Source organism: Pangasianodon hypophthalmus, chromosome 27 (genome assembly GCF_027358585.1).
Source record: "Pangasianodon hypophthalmus isolate fPanHyp1 chromosome 27, fPanHyp1.pri, whole genome shotgun sequence".
NCBI lineage: Eukaryota > Metazoa > Chordata > Actinopteri > Siluriformes > Pangasiidae > Pangasianodon > Pangasianodon hypophthalmus.
In genome coordinates, this window is record NC_069736.1 from 14,048,212 (window position 1) to 14,065,078 (window position 16,867).

General features: G+C 39.6%; 1 protein-coding gene across 5 annotated transcripts in view; it reads right to left on the reverse strand.

The window, feature by feature from the left end:
- Window positions 1-2,174: 2,174 nt before the first annotated feature.
- Window positions 2,175-16,867, reverse strand: part of doc2b (double C2-like domains, beta) — a 149,357-nt gene continuing 134,664 nt past the window's right edge. For all 5 annotated transcript variants that reach the window (XM_053230355.1, XM_053230357.1, XM_053230356.1 and 2 more), the window contains 5 exons: window positions 15,318-15,444; window positions 9,324-9,481; window positions 5,584-5,665; window positions 4,815-4,911; window positions 2,175-4,683 (listed from right to left, as the gene is read on the reverse strand). In XM_053230355.1, the coding sequence (XP_053086330.1) occupies window positions 4,547-4,683; window positions 4,815-4,911; window positions 5,584-5,665; window positions 9,324-9,481; window positions 15,318-15,444 (601 nt within the window). In that variant the 3' untranslated portion in view covers window positions 2,175-4,546. The remainder of the gene's footprint in view (window positions 4,684-4,814; window positions 4,912-5,583; window positions 5,666-9,323; window positions 9,482-15,317; window positions 15,445-16,867) is intronic.

Below are 16,867 nucleotides of genomic sequence, written 5' to 3' on the forward strand. Positions count from 1 at the left end.
CCTAAACCTGATCTAAGTGTGACCTTGTATGGAAACAGGTAAAGAGGTCTTTCACAAGAAGCCATGTTCTCTGAACTGGATATATCCTCACCACTGCTGCTCTTTTGGGGTTAAGGCACTGGGGAAAGTGTATTAGCATGTAAAGTAAGATCTATGAAGTGCAGAATGCCATATTGCTTTGCTTACGAATATTTATTTATAACATTAAGTCATTTAATCTGTGTAGTTATTAATAACAATAAACTATATCTTCTGTAAAGTGATGTGTTGCTGATCTTTATTGCAAAGTTTCTGGGAATCTCTACAGTCAGAAATCTGAGATTCATGTATTAATAAATTGTATTAATTTGCGATCCATGAGATTTGTATATAAATTTTGATGAGGAGCAGTTAGTGGTGGAGGCCATATTGTTAAATAGGTTGGTTGTTTATTGATAGGAATTAGCTGCTGTATTTCATGCTATAGTTAAAATGACTGTATAACTAACTACAGTCATTTTTAGCATACTGTAAAAAGTGCACATAAAAGCGCTGTTTAACTATTTACAGTAGGTTTCTCAAAGAATGAACAACACTGAGTATTCATTATTTTTTTATTTTTCCAAATCTAACCACATTAATTGCGAGTTAAAATCTGTTATGTAGCTGTGGTTGAGAAAGAGGAAGTGCATGCTGTATACAAGTACTCATGTAATGTAATGGATGTGAGATAAATATTCTACTGTTCCCCTCGACTTTACATTTTCATCCCCCTGTTCCACTTTTCCCACGTTGCTGATTGATGGCCAGTGTCCTCCTAACCAGACCCTCATTGTCTAATGTCTATTTATCAGGGGAAAAGAGCGTGCCAGCTTGCCATTTCAGCTTTGGTGATGAATGTTATTGCTTCGCAGTGAGACACAGAATGTCTGAAGGCACACCTCGAGGAAGTAATGAACTCAGCTGCTTGAAGATTTGAAGCATTTTTTTCCCCCCAGCATGTTCTTAAACACGCTGATTCTTGATTGACAGGAAGCAGACATCTCAGCTACAGACTCACGAGGTAGGACCACTCGGTATGTGGCAGCAGGGGAGCGTGACCTGAGGATACCTGCTGAATTCATAGATCTGATTGGTCAGAAGGTGTTGATTCATTTTCTGTAACAGCAGCTCGGACAGTGGTTCCAGCTATAATTCAAATCACAGGTATATATGTATAATTAAAGCGCTTGTTTGATATATTGTTGTTACTATAGTAACAGCTAATCGACAGCCTAATAATAAATGTAAAGAAACGTCATTGATTTTGAAACGTTCCTTACACCTTAATATGTGTAATATAATATACAGTAGCAGCTGGTGATGATCTATCAATAGCTTGACAATTCAACTATTAAGGTTGACCAGTACATAAAGTTGATTAGACAACGTGTGCTCAGTCTATTAACCGTTTCACGTTTCTCCTAGTGAAAAAAATGATGATAGATAATAATTAATAATCCACTTGTTCTGGGTCATAACACCCTCGACTCTGTCTGTGCTGACGCATGAGGGAAACGTCAGCAAACCAGGCTGAAGGATATGATCCTTTATGGAGAGTGAAACTAGGAGGGCGTGTCACTCCGTGTAATCACATGACACGACTGTCACTGATTGGCTGCGTGAATCTACAGCGCTGGGCTCGTCAGAGTTAGCCCACAGCCTCGCTTCATTTCATTCAGTGTGTTTTTCTTACAGCCTCTTTAAAACGTTTGTTAACCGCAAATAAGACGATGTGGGTGCAAAAATAATGAAATGAATATACTAATATAATACAGTACATCAGTCTAAACATTGCGTATATATTGCAATGTGGTTTTATGTGTCTTCAGTCTTGCTTTCCTGGGAGACTCGGGAGATTTTGGTGTTTAAGGCGGTGATGGTGATGGTGATGGCACGACTCCCTTACATGTGTTTAGTTACTGTTCTTCTGTAAATACGATTAAAAAAGTCACTAAGGATACTTAAAACACACAGTGTAATATTTCATGTGCTCCTGTCAGCCAGACATGCTCAAGTTTTGGTCCATGCCTCGTTGGTTTTTAATGTTTAAAGTTTTAGAGACATCTACAACACCATCACGGTGGAGATTTCTGAGTCACGGCTGTGAAAATGACACTCCCAGTAACCCAGAACTTTCTGAACGCACACAAGGGTTATAGGTTGGTTCTCTACTTTATTAGACATGGTTTTCCAAATCAGAACATATATAAATAGCACATCCTTCGCCAGAGTAAAAAACACGCAAGGTATAATACTTGAACATTTTTTTTTTTTTAAACAGACATAAAGGAAATGACACATTCTGGTTTCTGGTGTTTTATTTTTTAATTGGATTTTTAAGTGTAGATTCAAATTCTAACTTAAGTAAAGCGTGTAATAGTTAAAGTGTTAAAAATGATATCAGATGTTTTATTAAATAATTAATTTGTGTGTCATTTATTAAGAAGACTAGGAAGTGTTGGAGTTTATGATATGTTGTGTGGTTACTATTTCTATAAATAGTACTAACTCTAGTTTATCTTTAGTTTAATTTGCGGCGTTATTTAAAAAAAAAAGAAAAAAAAAAAGTAGAAACCAGAATGTGTAGTTTCACACTTTAAACGTCTTCCACTTGAACCCAGCACCCCAGCCACACACAGTGTAAGGACACACACACACACACGTCTCATTGAGTGATAATATTCCCACTGATACAATATTCTGACACGGACAGGAATAGAAATATGCCAGATGTTATCATATAGTTTCCATATTAAAAGCTAATATCCGTCTAGGAATCCTTGTAAAGTGAGCGGTGCAAAAAGAAAAACTACACTGTTAGAAAAGAAAAGGCACGATAATTCTGCCATTCGGTGCAAGAGGTGATGGTGAAAGAGGAGTAGGAACATAGAAATTTCATCAGAGAACCACTAGAAATGCAAACAATCGCCTGAGATTGGAAAAAAAAAAAAGAACAAGGAAACAGAACAAGACAAGATTTTTTTTTTTCCTGTTACATGCGATCATGTTTTTCCGGAAGATAGAGCAGCCGGACAGGCAATGAGACAGCGTTCAAGGGTACAAAAAACGTCCAAGAAGAAAAGACGGACATTCCATGATCTTTTAGCGTCGACGGTTTCTCTTTTACAGGAGAAGAGTATCAAACATTAAGCAAAGTCCATCAAAGGGCGTTAAGCAAAGTCAGTTTTAATGACCGTTTAAGAACATTGCATGCATTTTTTATTTTTTTTTTTTTACGCCATAGAGCTTTGAGTACAAAGGCAACAGATTACAAAAGATGTCACAAGTCTGGCTGTTGCACCGAGTGCTTACTGAGCAAGGTCGACGTACTAAGACCTCAGATACACATGCCTGGGCATATGAAGATATCGACATTCCTAGAGCTCTAAAACTACTCGAAAGTGGACGTTCACATCAATTTAAAGTGTACTACACAAAAAAATATATAAATACTAGCTGGAAAATAAATAGGTATTAAAAGTCCAGTAATAACAACTAAGAAAACCACTGAATGCATGCTAAATATGTTTTTATATTGTGCCAGAAGATCTCTTTAGTGGATGAAGAAATGATATTTTAAAAAAATATACATACATAATCATACATTTTTTTTTAAACCCTCACATTCAGCGTGGTTCTAGGAATCATTTACTATCTGAACTAACAGTCTAAAGAAATGATTCGTAGCACCATACGAATGCGGACAGGGCTCGATAACATCTACACCTACGTTACTGTACATTACCAGAATGATTCGAGGATGGTCCAAAAACTACAATCGCTTACCTGGAGTAGAATTTCTGCTTGGAGGCATTTCAAATGTTTGTATATGTAAACAGGGTAGACGTTGGTCCATCGCTTTTTCAGCATCACATTCTCAATGGTGTGGCTAAATAAAACACATTCATCAATCCGCACTGACACTGGGTTCTTACGTGAATTTAAAAAAAAAAAAAACACCAAGACTTTGCTAGGATAAAATGAAATAAAAATAGAACATCCAAAATCCATCAAACTGTCTTTTTTTCACTATCATATTGTAGCATATGTAGCATCTTTTTTTTTTTTTTTTTTTTTTTTAAATGAACTGGATTCTAGATGTAAACAATCGACAGTTTCTTGATCAACTCTGTCCAAAATCTTTCAAGGTCTAACTGAAGTGATCTTGAACATCCACCGACAGCTCGTGTAAACAACATTCTTGAACACATACTAAACATCAGAATGAATCGAAAGAGCAGAGAGAACAGCAAGTTGAACAGTATTTATACGTTTGTACACGATCCCCTGCTATTTGTGAGGGAAAACACCTCTTCAGAGCAACACAAGCTGGCCCAAGAAGCTCAAAAGCCACATCGAACAGTAAGGTCAACACCAGGGGAAGTACATACAGGGACAGATTTGGGGATTACGGGAAAAGAGGTCACTTTGGTACCCATCTCTGGACTGTAGTGTTGGAGGTGACGATTAAAGGCCAAGCGTTACGTTCTCGCAGGAAGGGGAACACGTGCTGGCGTGTCAGTCATCAGTCATTGAAGCCTGACCCAGGGAGTTCGTTAGTGAGTGTGTGCCAACGCTCGATTTTCTTGTCCTTGTTTTTGAGACAGTCGAACCAGTGTTTCAGACGCTCGCCGTTGGCATTGATGCCTAGAGACACTCCACCTGGGTGGGAAAAAAAAGCATCGACACTCCGATTTGGTTCACTGAACATGAAAAGCCACAGGATACATGGAACATCTTATGAAAGTAAGAGCCACAAGACAAGACACAACACATACCACAAACTTACTTACCTATAAAATCATTGGATTTGCCAATATCGTAGTCCCACACTGTCACCTCAAGGGTTTTCTTGCTCAGTTCTGTATACTTAATCTCATAGAAGAACTCCTACATAAACAAGGAGACAGATGAAACAACTGTAATAGCACATATGCTTCTAACACAGGAATCCAGCAGGTGAAAAATATGATCGTGGCAAAAGCTTGAAAGAAGTAGCAATACAGTAAACGCCAGAATAATTACAATCAAGAGAATAAACAGAGATGCGAACTAAATGCAAACAAACTGTGATACATAAAAAAAATGGCTAGTTACGTACATAACTGTGGTAGATAACAGTGAGAATCACAAGAGTGAAATATAACAACTTTTCAAATCTGTGCAAAATTAATGCAAAAGACAAAGATGGTTGCCGACCGGCACAAGTTAATTAATAGATACGGTTATAAATACTATTAAACACAATCAGTGTTGGGAATATGAGCATCCAGTCGCCTGCTCTACAGTGAGGATGAAAGCCTTCGAAGTGAAATAGATGACCAAAAAAGATTCAGAATTGCATGAATATCTAAACATGGGTGCCTCTGCCAGGAGGTTACGACTAGGCCGTGGATCTTACAACAAGAAACAAACAAAACAAACATCAATCCACAGGGGAATGTCTGCTTAAACAAAACTCACTAGGTAATATAATGGCTGTGGAAGTAAAACTCAATTTCAGTAGGTATGAAATGTTTCTTAGGGAAGTGAAGAGTGAAAAACCAGTAGATCGAAGCCTACCTCATTAAACTCTGGATTAAGGGTCTTCTTCTTGACAGCAGTCTTGTGCTTTGACTTTTTGTTCTCATCCGGCTTCAGGTATCTGAAATACATAAAGATATATACATAATTTTAGGTATGACCGTATAATATAATACTGAAATACTCAATTCACCAACCGGAATCTGACAAATGCGTGGAAGCGACGTAAAAACTGATTTCCAGCAGAGGGCACTGCTACATCATACTTTTTTTTTCCATTCCACCATAAAGCATGAAACAAAACAACCTGGCGACAAAACAAGGCTGAAAAAACAGCAGTAAGTCAAACAGAAAGGATATACCAGTGCATGTTTAATTTGATTCTGCAAAGCAAAGATAAGAAGAAACTCCCTGAATGCTTTGCTGCAAATGAGCCTGACATGACAGGTTAAGCTTGCTCTGACCCTCTGATAAATACCGCTGCTCCAAAGGCCAACACGCAGAGAAACTCAAGCCCTGGATACTGATTAAAGAAGTCCCCCACAGGAAGGTCACGATCAGCACCGTTGAAATCACGCCTCAGTGTTTGTGTGTTGTTAAGACGTCCTGTTTCCCAACAAAGTGCTGAGTATTGAACGGCTTGGAAGGGAAGTAGTTTTGGAAGGCCGTATAATGGAACGTGACAATCAGATACATCCATCCATCCATTTTCTGTACCGCTTATCCTACACAGGGTCGAAGGGAGCCTTGAGCCTATCCCAGGGGACTCGGGGTACAAGGCAGGGGACACCCAGGACGGGGTGCCAACCTATCACAGGGCACAATCACACACACACAGTCACACACTACGGACAGTTTAGTGATGCCAATCAGCCGACAACGCCGTCTTTGGACTTGGGGAGGAAACCAGAGTACCTGGAGGAAACCCCCGAAGTACTGATTACCCCCTACAATCAGATACAATAGACTCAATATAGATTAGACTTGCATAAAACATGGTAAACAGTTAATTCTATAATGTTTGATACTATAAAAGGCTAAAATAGCCAGCACTAATCTGACATTGTATCCTGTCTATAGGTGAATCTAATTGCGTGTGCTAATTTGATTCGAATGGACGACATAGCGCGCATGGTGGTGCACGGATTTCAAGCCCTTAGCTTGTGGGAGAGACAACGTGAGTGAGATTTGGTCATGTTTTTTCTTACTCTGGCGATGACCAGACAACAACATAACCAGTTCACGATCTCTCCAGTGCAAAACAGGCAACAGGAGCACCTAAGTGAGAAGTCTTGAAGACAAGCATTGCAGGTTTTGAGTATTGAGAGTTTAATTTTATTTTATTGCTGATTTTATTTGGTATAGTTCCTCACCCTACCCTGAAATGAATTCCTCGCCACAGATGCACACTCCCTCAGCTCCCTGCGTCTTTACTCACCGCCTGCGCTGCTTAATAACAGTGCAATCCAGGTCTGGGCTCTAACTCTAACCTCCTGTGGACAACATCTTAGTGCATGTTTTTGGGAAGAACTTGTGACATGAATGCTGAGACAACAGTGACTTGCCTCCTGAGTCCTGATTGGTCAGCTCTACTCAGACTTTATTTCAGAACATACTACATGAAAATATGTTGGAATTATTATTTCGCTATGTATTTGTTGTATTTTATTTGTGAAGAGCTTCGTATTCATAAAAAGCTCTGAGAGTCTGAAGTTTGGCTGTTCAGGGAAAAACACGTCCACGTGAGAACAGGAATATCTGACAGATTTGACCTTGGGGTGATAGCTGCCTGGTCCCCAGAAGAAAAAGTGCATCTTTCATTTTTAAAAATAAATAAACAAATAAAAGAGCCAAAATGTTTCCTTTTGGTTACTGAGGCTAGGGTTAGGGTTAGATTTATGTGTAGCATAGCATTAATTAGCTGCATTAACAATTATGTCAGTGGAAGGTCCTCACAAGGATAGCACGACAAATGTGTGTGTTTGTGTTCATGAGTCCATCCGTCTCGCCATTTTGATTGATTTATTTATCGAATAGTCAAGTGAATAATTGTAAATGAAATGACTGCTCATACGCCTCATGTAATAACGGGTAACTTGCACTTGACTGTAACGGCTTCCTGCTGCTGCTTTGCTTAGAAGCTGTTGCGTGTGTGCGTGTGCGTGTGTGTGTGTGTGTGTGAGAGAGAGAGAAAGAGAGAGGGGTAAATTGGATTATTTAGCAAGTGCACCCCAGTTCTTCTCAAACCCCTGGGAGCTCTCTCTCTCTCTCTCTCTTTCTCTCTCTCTCTCTCTCTCAGAAGCCTCTTATCCTCAGCTACACTTTTTGCATACTGAGACCAGCACAGCTCCTAAAGCCTCAATAAGCCAATCTGCTACAGAAGAGGGATCTCATCTATCTCTTCCTCAATGGCTGACTATGACTAACTGTTTCTGATGGCCATATTTCGTATCTCTCAAGGCAGAGAATTTTATTTGGTGGAGAAGCTCATGACTCAGTTCTCGTCGTGACCAAACAAACTGCTCGCTGTTTTCCGATCGGACTTTCTCGACTACATCTCAACACCGTCCGCCTGGGCAGAAGAAAAAAAAAAAAAAAAAAAGGTGGTTGAGGTCTGAGTAAGCCTAAATAACCAGTACAAACAAAAGCATTAAGAGGATGGACAGAATGAATGAAATACAGGCGAGGACGCAGGGGTAATTGTAAAAGCGGTGCGTACGCTGCTCTAGCATTACCGGTATAATTTACTGCTGGTTCTCAGTAAGCTCTCGCCGAGACACGAATAGATTCAACACGTTTAAAAGCATTCTGAAATGGAATAACATGCTAAGCTGTGTGATGCTACAGCGTAATCCCTTGCTAACTGATTGATGTTAGGACGTTCCAGTACACAGAAAATGCACTAATCCGGAGATGTTTTATAAGCAGATTGAACGTGAGGATATTTCGAAGCCTAAACCGTTCTCCATGTAGATGCCGAGATAATTATTCTAAATGAATCAATGACAATTAATGCATCTGTGACCATCAAATGGCTTGGAGTGTGATAAGATATGACTGTATGAGGTTGCTGAACCTTGTGTCAATCGTCCTTACACACACACACACACACACACACACACACACACACACACCAAGCTTTTTAAATCCCTAATCTGTTTAATCATGACAGATAAGCAAGTTTGTTAGTGTGCTCAGCTTTTCTTAATCCTCAGAATATAATAACCTCTATCACACATTATTCAAAAGAAGGAGGAGAAATCCCAAATGTATCGTTCTCTGTACGGCTTCGTTCTTTGCAGAGCACGAATTTCTGCTTTATCACCCTCAACCCAGAGCTGTGAACTCAGCAATTTAGGACTGAATGTAAATTTTGGTAAGAGAAAATCTTGGCAATTTCTTTCAGACATGCCCACCTTAGAGTACTGCTACTTATTGATTACCTTCTTTCATTGCAAGTGATCTATTTCTACAACTCGGTACTGTGGCCCTGCAGATATAGACTAGCTCTGAAACGCGTGCTTTGTGCTCCTGGATGTAACGAAATGTGCTTACAGGGGACGATTCCCTGGCAAAGGTTTAAATTTCACCCATTTTGATGTCAGTGTCAATACCTAAGCTTGCTGTAAATGGAAAGCGGAGACCTGTTAGCTAATCGGTGATTCCTTACTTCCTTATACAGCTAGCAAAGCTCATTACAGGACTAACATTGAGCAGAGGAGGTGAGACGGGAGTGGTTTCTGTAAACACAGAGGCAGTAGAAAGCGAGAGAAACTCACGTCTTAACGTAAGGGTCGGAGAAGCCGTTTGCGTCCATGGCAGCGAGGTGAGCGCAGCGGATGATGCCCACCACCAGGCCACACTTCTGCGAGCTGTACTTCAGCGAGATCATGATGCGCCCGCGCTCCTCCAGAGACTTATCGTCCGTCTTATCGATCTGAAAAGAGAGCGTACGAGAGTGAGAGCTTAGATCACGATGGCGCTTTGCGTCTTTGCGAACCGTGGGCTCAGTGGAATCTGCCAAACAGACGTCGCAGTATCTGTAGTTTTGTGTGGAAAAGAAAAATGAAGGTTAAAGTAGAATGAAATGAAACGAACAGAGTAATTGCTTTTCATATATTTATGCAAGCAGAACACACAGTATGGTGCAAAATCCCAGTATGAACGTTTCCCATTTCCCAGTGATTAGTTTTGTCTGATTCATAATCATCGCTACAATATCATCTTGCCGCCTAGATGTGGTTTTTTTTTTTTTTTTTTTTTTTTGTGCCTCCTGGCTGATTTGAGGCTGACAGAGTTCAGAGTGGGTTTTTTTTTTCCGGTTTCTTCATGAACTCTAGGCCACCTCAGTCCATCAAGCATGAAGTTAATTAGCTGTGGAGGAGGCGTCTCTGCTCGTCGCCCACAGCAGCGCTGTCTCATTTCCGTCCCCTCCGGAGCACGTACACACACCCATTCACACACACACACACACACACATACACACACTCCCCCTCTAAACAAACAGCTCATGCTGGCAGCCAGCTGGTAGCTGCTCCAGAAGCCAGAATTGGCTCTAAGAGGAGATTTAAAGTTTATTAGCAGGTTAAACTTTTGTCTGAATGGAGATTCATCATAACCACAGACAGCTGGGCTGAGTGACGGAGTCAGAATTGTGATCTCAAATCATCGTAATGCACTAATTAAAAGAAGGTTTTCGAAAGTGGGTGTTTGCAGCAGCCTCCGTATCGTCTTTAATCATCTCCTAGCTGTTAGATTTAGTGCTCTAATTTGAATAGTTGATCCTTTCAAATAATAAGGGCGTATTAGCATATTAATGCAGGAAAACAGGCAAGACAATGGCCTTTTGGCTTTCAGTGAGATATTTTGTTGTAGATAACAGGTTTTCAAACAGAAACGCCGGGTGCCAAAGTGAGTCTCTCGAATAAAAAAATGTGGTAGTGCTGGCAAGCTGGCGGCTCATTAGATCATTAAAGCAATGAAGCAATGAAGCATGTGCTTATTAGTAGTATGTCAAGAGTGCAACATGCTTGTAGTAGGCTATGCAGGGGAAATATCTTTACTGAAATGTACAGAGAACTCATCACCATGACATCATTGTCCTTGATTGCAAGACATTAAGGATGAGTTCACAGTATAGGATCCCATGGAATGAAAATCACAGCTCAATTTGTGTCGAAAAGGCACTCTGCATATCCGCCATCTTATTGGGTGTTGTTTGGTTGGTTCAAAAATCCCACTTTGCTGCTCTACCTGATACACTCGTACCAACACCACACATGCTACCATATGAATTCCATGCTAGTCAGTACCTAGCAGTGGTTCTGTGGTGATGCCTTTCCATTGCTTGAGCGGGAACATATGTTATAGTCAGAAACTGTATAACAGTGAGCACTTAAGAATGAAGGCAAGGGTGCCAATACTTTAATCTTAGTATTGAGAATATTTAGTAAAAACTGTTACCTTTAAGTTTTATTTTTGTGTGTGTGGCTGAATTGTAAAAGGCATTTTAGTGGCCATATATTTTTCCTCTATAATACCATAATGTTACACCCTGTGTAGTGTGCATTCATAGTGAATGGGAAGCCATTTGGGATTTGGCCTAACTTGAAAATGGTTGGTGTTGCTTTGCACACAGGTAAGAAATCTACAAAGTGGCCTATATAGTAAGTAACCCCAATAGTGGCCAATGAATGCAGTTATAAAATATGTGTGTACCTAATAACCTGGTGACTGAGTGTCTTTCCATTATAATAATACAATGATAGATGACTAATTAAAGCTCAGACTATATACAGTTAGCAAAGAATAAAACACAACTGGGTGTGTTGTTATCGGAAAATAATCAAAGACAGAGCTTTGTGATAGGATGAGTTACTGGTCTCCCAACAGATTAACTGCAATAGACACCACGTCTTGGCATGAACCCTGTTTTTCACACTTGTTGAAGAGATTGTGACTATCAAACCAACCATGCTTGGGTGATTGCTAAGTGATGTCATGTTAAATTTACACATTGAGGGCATCCCATCAGCATGTTTGATTGAGGGCATCCCTTCAGCATGTTTCATTATCGCTGCCTAGCCAAACTGGTCTCGGATCTGACACTATGGCTTTGCTCATGGAGCCTTGGATAATTTGCCATCAGACATGACCGGCCGTGATGGAGTGTATCGACTTGCTTTCCTCTGCACTTTCTCTTTTTTGCTGACCAGTGCACTGATTTGTTACATTAAATGACTGTGACAAATGCGTGAGGAAATGAAAGTTTCTGGGAAAAAAAAAAAACGCATGGCTGCTGACCACGTAAATCTGAACTGAGAATGGGTTATTACAGAGCTCAGGGCCAAAAAAAAAATTCCCAAGTCTCATGATTTTCCTGGGCAGCTGTGAGTCGGGGTCCAATCTAGTGGCAGTTTTTGGACTCAAGTCATCGTACGCCATCGTAGATATATCATACGTCATCACACATCAACAAAGAAACGCAGCTGATAGTAGGAATCTAATAATGTTAGCCACTGTGTTTTTTTTAGCTAGCTAAGTAAGCTTGTGTTAAATGTGAGAGGTTTTGCTTATTCGCTTGCTGCTCTGTAAATATTCAGCCATAATGCCCAATAAGAGTTTTATTCTTATAACGATTCTGTAACACTGAGGAGAGGATGAGTCTCATAACCGGGGCCAAACCATACTACTATATATCGATACACCAAATTGTGTCATTACTGTTTATGCATACTACTGAGTATGTAGTATGCACTTGAAAAGGGAATACTACTACCTCAGTTCATTGCACTCCCATTCCCTTTATAATCCAAACCAACGGGTTTGCAGAAACTATAATGAAAAAATATGTATTAGTCTTCCAGAGATCTGTGCCAGTACACAATTTCATTCAATTTCAGCTTTCTGAGCCAGGTAATCAAGAGCTTTAGAACCTCTGACCTCTCGTAGGCTTTCTAAAGAGACTTGGCTTCTCATGGCTTAAACTCCTTGAAATGAAAATATTAAAATATGTGACTTGGGGAATCAATTCGGACGAAAGCATTTTCTGTTAACTTTGTTTTCCAGTATATGCAAGACGTTATTGTAAAGTCTAGAAGCCACCGAGTGCTAAACAGCCGATTTCAATGCAAAACGTGCATCCATATTTGTTTTGTCATTGCTTTAATATTAGAAAGAACATTCCATATAATGCCTCCATAAGGACAAACAAACAAACAAAACAAAAAAAACAGCCAGACTCATAAACCACTGGTAGACTTCATTACTATATTACATAAATACTACCCATACTGCATAAAGTTCATAATGGTTTAGTGGAGTAATTCTTCAAAATAGATGCCCTGAATTTTATTAGAAAATTTACAGGGAAAAAAACTCTAAAATCTAAAGCAGTTACTGACTGTGGGTTGGGTTCATTTACCAATCTGATGAAGAAAGATAAAGTCTTTAATAAGGGGAATGCAGGGAACAGTTTGCTAATCCAGATAATGTGTTTGCTGAGAAGGAAATTCATACCTCATCCTTTCAGGCAGCCGTGGCTACTGCACTTGAACCTGTTCACGTAATCCTGGCACTACTCTATGCCTCGACTCAGGAAGGTCTGAGGCCAGAGGTGTTTTTCATTAACAAGTAAAAAGTAGCATAGTTCAGGCTAATCTTCAGACAGCTGCACTAGAGCTTAAAGAAAACCCATTTTAATTGGTGAAAGTCCTCTTTGGTTTTGAGCTTCTTCAAGGTTGAAGGTCTTGGGCAATGAATTTATTGTGACAGAAGTTATATTTTTCACACACTAAAATGTCTCTTAAGGCGACTCTCATGCGTGTACGGCAGGGCGAAATTGAACACACTCTCTGTTGCTCTGTTGAACCAGAGAGAATAAAAGTGCTGCAGAGACTTGATCCAGAGCATGTAAAGTTAAAGTCTGAGTCTCATGTTTCTTAGCTAGTTTTTCTTAGTTAGAAACTATTGGCCTAAATGGCTAACACACTTGCCATCCAAACTAACCAACATTACTGGGTGTGTTTTAATTTGTCTTGTAAAACTTGAAACTATTTTGCAACCAAACTCTGAATTTGCTCATTTTTTGAAGCAGGATTTAAAAAAAATCCAGATATTGTAAATTTATACATCCACAGCCACCATTTTTCAGCAATTGAGATCACCATTCAGAACCTAGATGATGCCAAGACTAAGGGCCAAATTTACGTATTGCTGTAAAATACTGGAAATGGTCAAATAATGCACCACCAAAGAATTTCAAAAAAGAACTAAGGTGGAAATGTAAGTTCAGTAAGGAAGAGTGTTACTAAATGAAGACTCTCATGTCAGAACAAGTAAACGATGTGCAGGGTGTAAGTACGACTGATATGCCGATTGATTTTTTCTCTAATGAAAAGACTGTAAACAGAATAATCTACTTTGTAGGAAAGCGTGTAATTAAACTGGATTGCATTTTCTTCTGGTTGACTGTGGCTCCTGTAACATTTAAAAATGTCAACAAAGTGCTGTTAGAGTGTTGAATTTCTTTGTTAGATTGGAGGAAATTGATGCATGAGTTTGTGATGATTTGGCAGATTTTCCAATGGAGAAACAGTGGGCTTTTAAAAGACATATCTGAATAGTTCTTTCACAAAGCTCCTAAAACTGTCTTGTATTATTACAAACTGACATTTATAAGAAGGAAAAAAACAACAGTCCAAAGGTATCCAAATTCTTAGGAAACCTTGACAACACTATCTAAAAAGCTCTGGGCAACAAGTATGGCGTTAGTTTACAACTGGTTTTGGGAGACAGACAACGGAACAAGTTTATTTATTGACTGTCTAGTGCAAGTCCAAGTCAAATCTCAAGTCAGTCAAGTGCAGTTTCAAGTCAATTCACAAGTATAGTGAGACCTAGTCAAATCACAAGTCAGCCAAGTGCAATTGCAAGTGCAAGTCCTAGTCGAATTGCAAGTCAAGTGCGAGTCCAAGTCAAATCGTAAGTCAGTCAAGTGTGAGTCCAAATCAATTTACAAGTCAAGTGTGAGTCCAAGTCACATCGTAAGTCAGTCAAGTGTGAATCCAAATCAATTTGCAAGTGTGAATCCAAGTGAAATTGCAAGTCAGTCAAGTGTGAGTCCAGGTGACATTGTAAGTCAGTCAAGTGCGGGCCCAAATCAATTTGCAAGTCAAGTGCTAGTCCAAGTCAAATTGCAAGTCAGTCAAGTGCGAGTCCAGATCACATCGCAAGTCAGTCAAGTGCGAGTCCAGATCACATCGCAAGTCAGTCAAGTGCGAGTCCATGTTAAATTGCAAGTCAGTCTAGTTTGAGTCCAGGTCACATGGTAAGTCAGTCAAGTGGGAGTCCAAATAAATTTGCAAGTCATGTGCTAGTTCAAGTCAAAATGCAAGTCATTCAGGTGCGAGTCCAAGTCATATTGCAAGTCAGTCAAGTGTGAGTTCTAGTTGAGCTGTGAGTCAATCAGTGTATGACTTGAGTCCAAGTCCCTAACTCAAGTCCCCATCTATGATTTAGACATACGGTCTAAAATCATTAATGCCTTATTACTCATCTATATCTCAGACGTACGATGCTTGTACATCATCATCATCGGGCAATTAAGAGCAACAATAATCAATTTGGCATCTGCAGCGTCTAACGTCTTTGTGAACCCCTCATTTTTCTGTTATCCAAAGTCATTTCATCTTATGATTCACTGTAATAAAGGATTTCCAATATTTTCACGTGTATGAGATCTCAGATCAGTCTGGTGATTAGGAATTACTCACAGGCAGCTGTTTCTCCAGGCAGTTGTAGAAGTTCTTGGTCTGGTTGGGCTTGAGCTTTTTCAGGGGGATTCGAGTCTCGCCGATGAATTCATTGTGCCGGAATTTGTCCTCGTCACACACGGAAATCCTGTGTCAATAACCACAGGGACAAGATTAAATGCTGCCATAAAACTTATCAGCACTACAGGTACGACAAAAGAGGCAGAGTTCAGGATACTGGATGTAAATAATGTCATTAGATGAATGGCATTATGGCAGGCACAAGGGTTCATCAATCACATGTATCCTCAAGCTTCTGTTGATTTAATTTTAATTTGTGGCTGAATGTTGATGATAAATTACGCTTCCCTCATTAAAAGCCTGTTAATTAACGGTGTTGTGGAGAATGAAAGTCAGGAGATGAAATTGGCTAAAGTACTGAAATAAAAGAACAGCAGTGATATTTTTTTAAACATTGCTCATGTCATTAGTCCAATGGATTTGTTCTGACATTTCCATATGTGAAAATCCAACCTTAACCACTGCAAGAATAGGCTATTAATTTTGATAAAATATGGAGGAGCGATGCATGTCTGCAAATCAAATCCTTATGGCAAAAAAATTCGCCATCACTTTTTCTCCTTAATGCATGGGATTTTACTTTTATAAAAGTGCAGAGAAAAGCCAGAGAACATCCTGGCCCAGAAGAAAAGATTTTTCTTAAGTGAAATCTACTATATGCCTGCTAAACCCATACTAATTATAGAGGCTTGCTCCAGAAAAATATTTCATATTATCTTTCGGGTTTAAACCTGGCATCTGTATCAGACTTGCTCAGTGCAAAATGCGAGTTCTGTGCCATTTGCTGTATGAAGTGGGACCAACTGATGTGTGTAGGAAGACACCTGTTTTTTTTTGGCACAGATAATAATTATATTTGGCTGGATACAGAAAATTCATAAACACACAAGAAACAAGTTTTCCAGAGTACGGCTTTGACTGGTAGACCACCTTATATACAGACTTCTCATAAACCATTTTAATTTACCATTAGTGCTAATGGTGCAATAACATATATTGAATTCATTTTTAGCACTCTACTGTTATTCACTGCTAATTCCCACATGACACTTGGATCCTAATGATAGAACGCAAGTTTCTCACCCAATTATGCCACTAGAGAGAAACTAAAATTATGTTAGAGAAGGATTTAGACACTGCTTCTGCTTCTTTTAGGTAGAGTTTGGTGTTGGATTAGGACCAACTTCTAAATAAAGCACTGAGAGCTCTCACAGTGTTTTCAATTGAACCCTGGCGAGTTTTCCTCCACAGTGCGGTTTGTTTGCGCAGGTAAGTACATGCCAATCACACTCGAGTGTGAGCCAAAACAACCGACCCGAGAGCATTTGAGCAAGGAGGTTTTGGTCCAGTTCCAAGTCAACCCTAGTGCGGTTCAATTGTAGTGAGAAAGCTGTTTGACTCTTAATCAAATCAGAGTCAGGAATCACTGCAGGAAGTGAACCAGACATGCCATATATTTGAGGTTGCGTGCACCTTTTGCTGATTTTTTT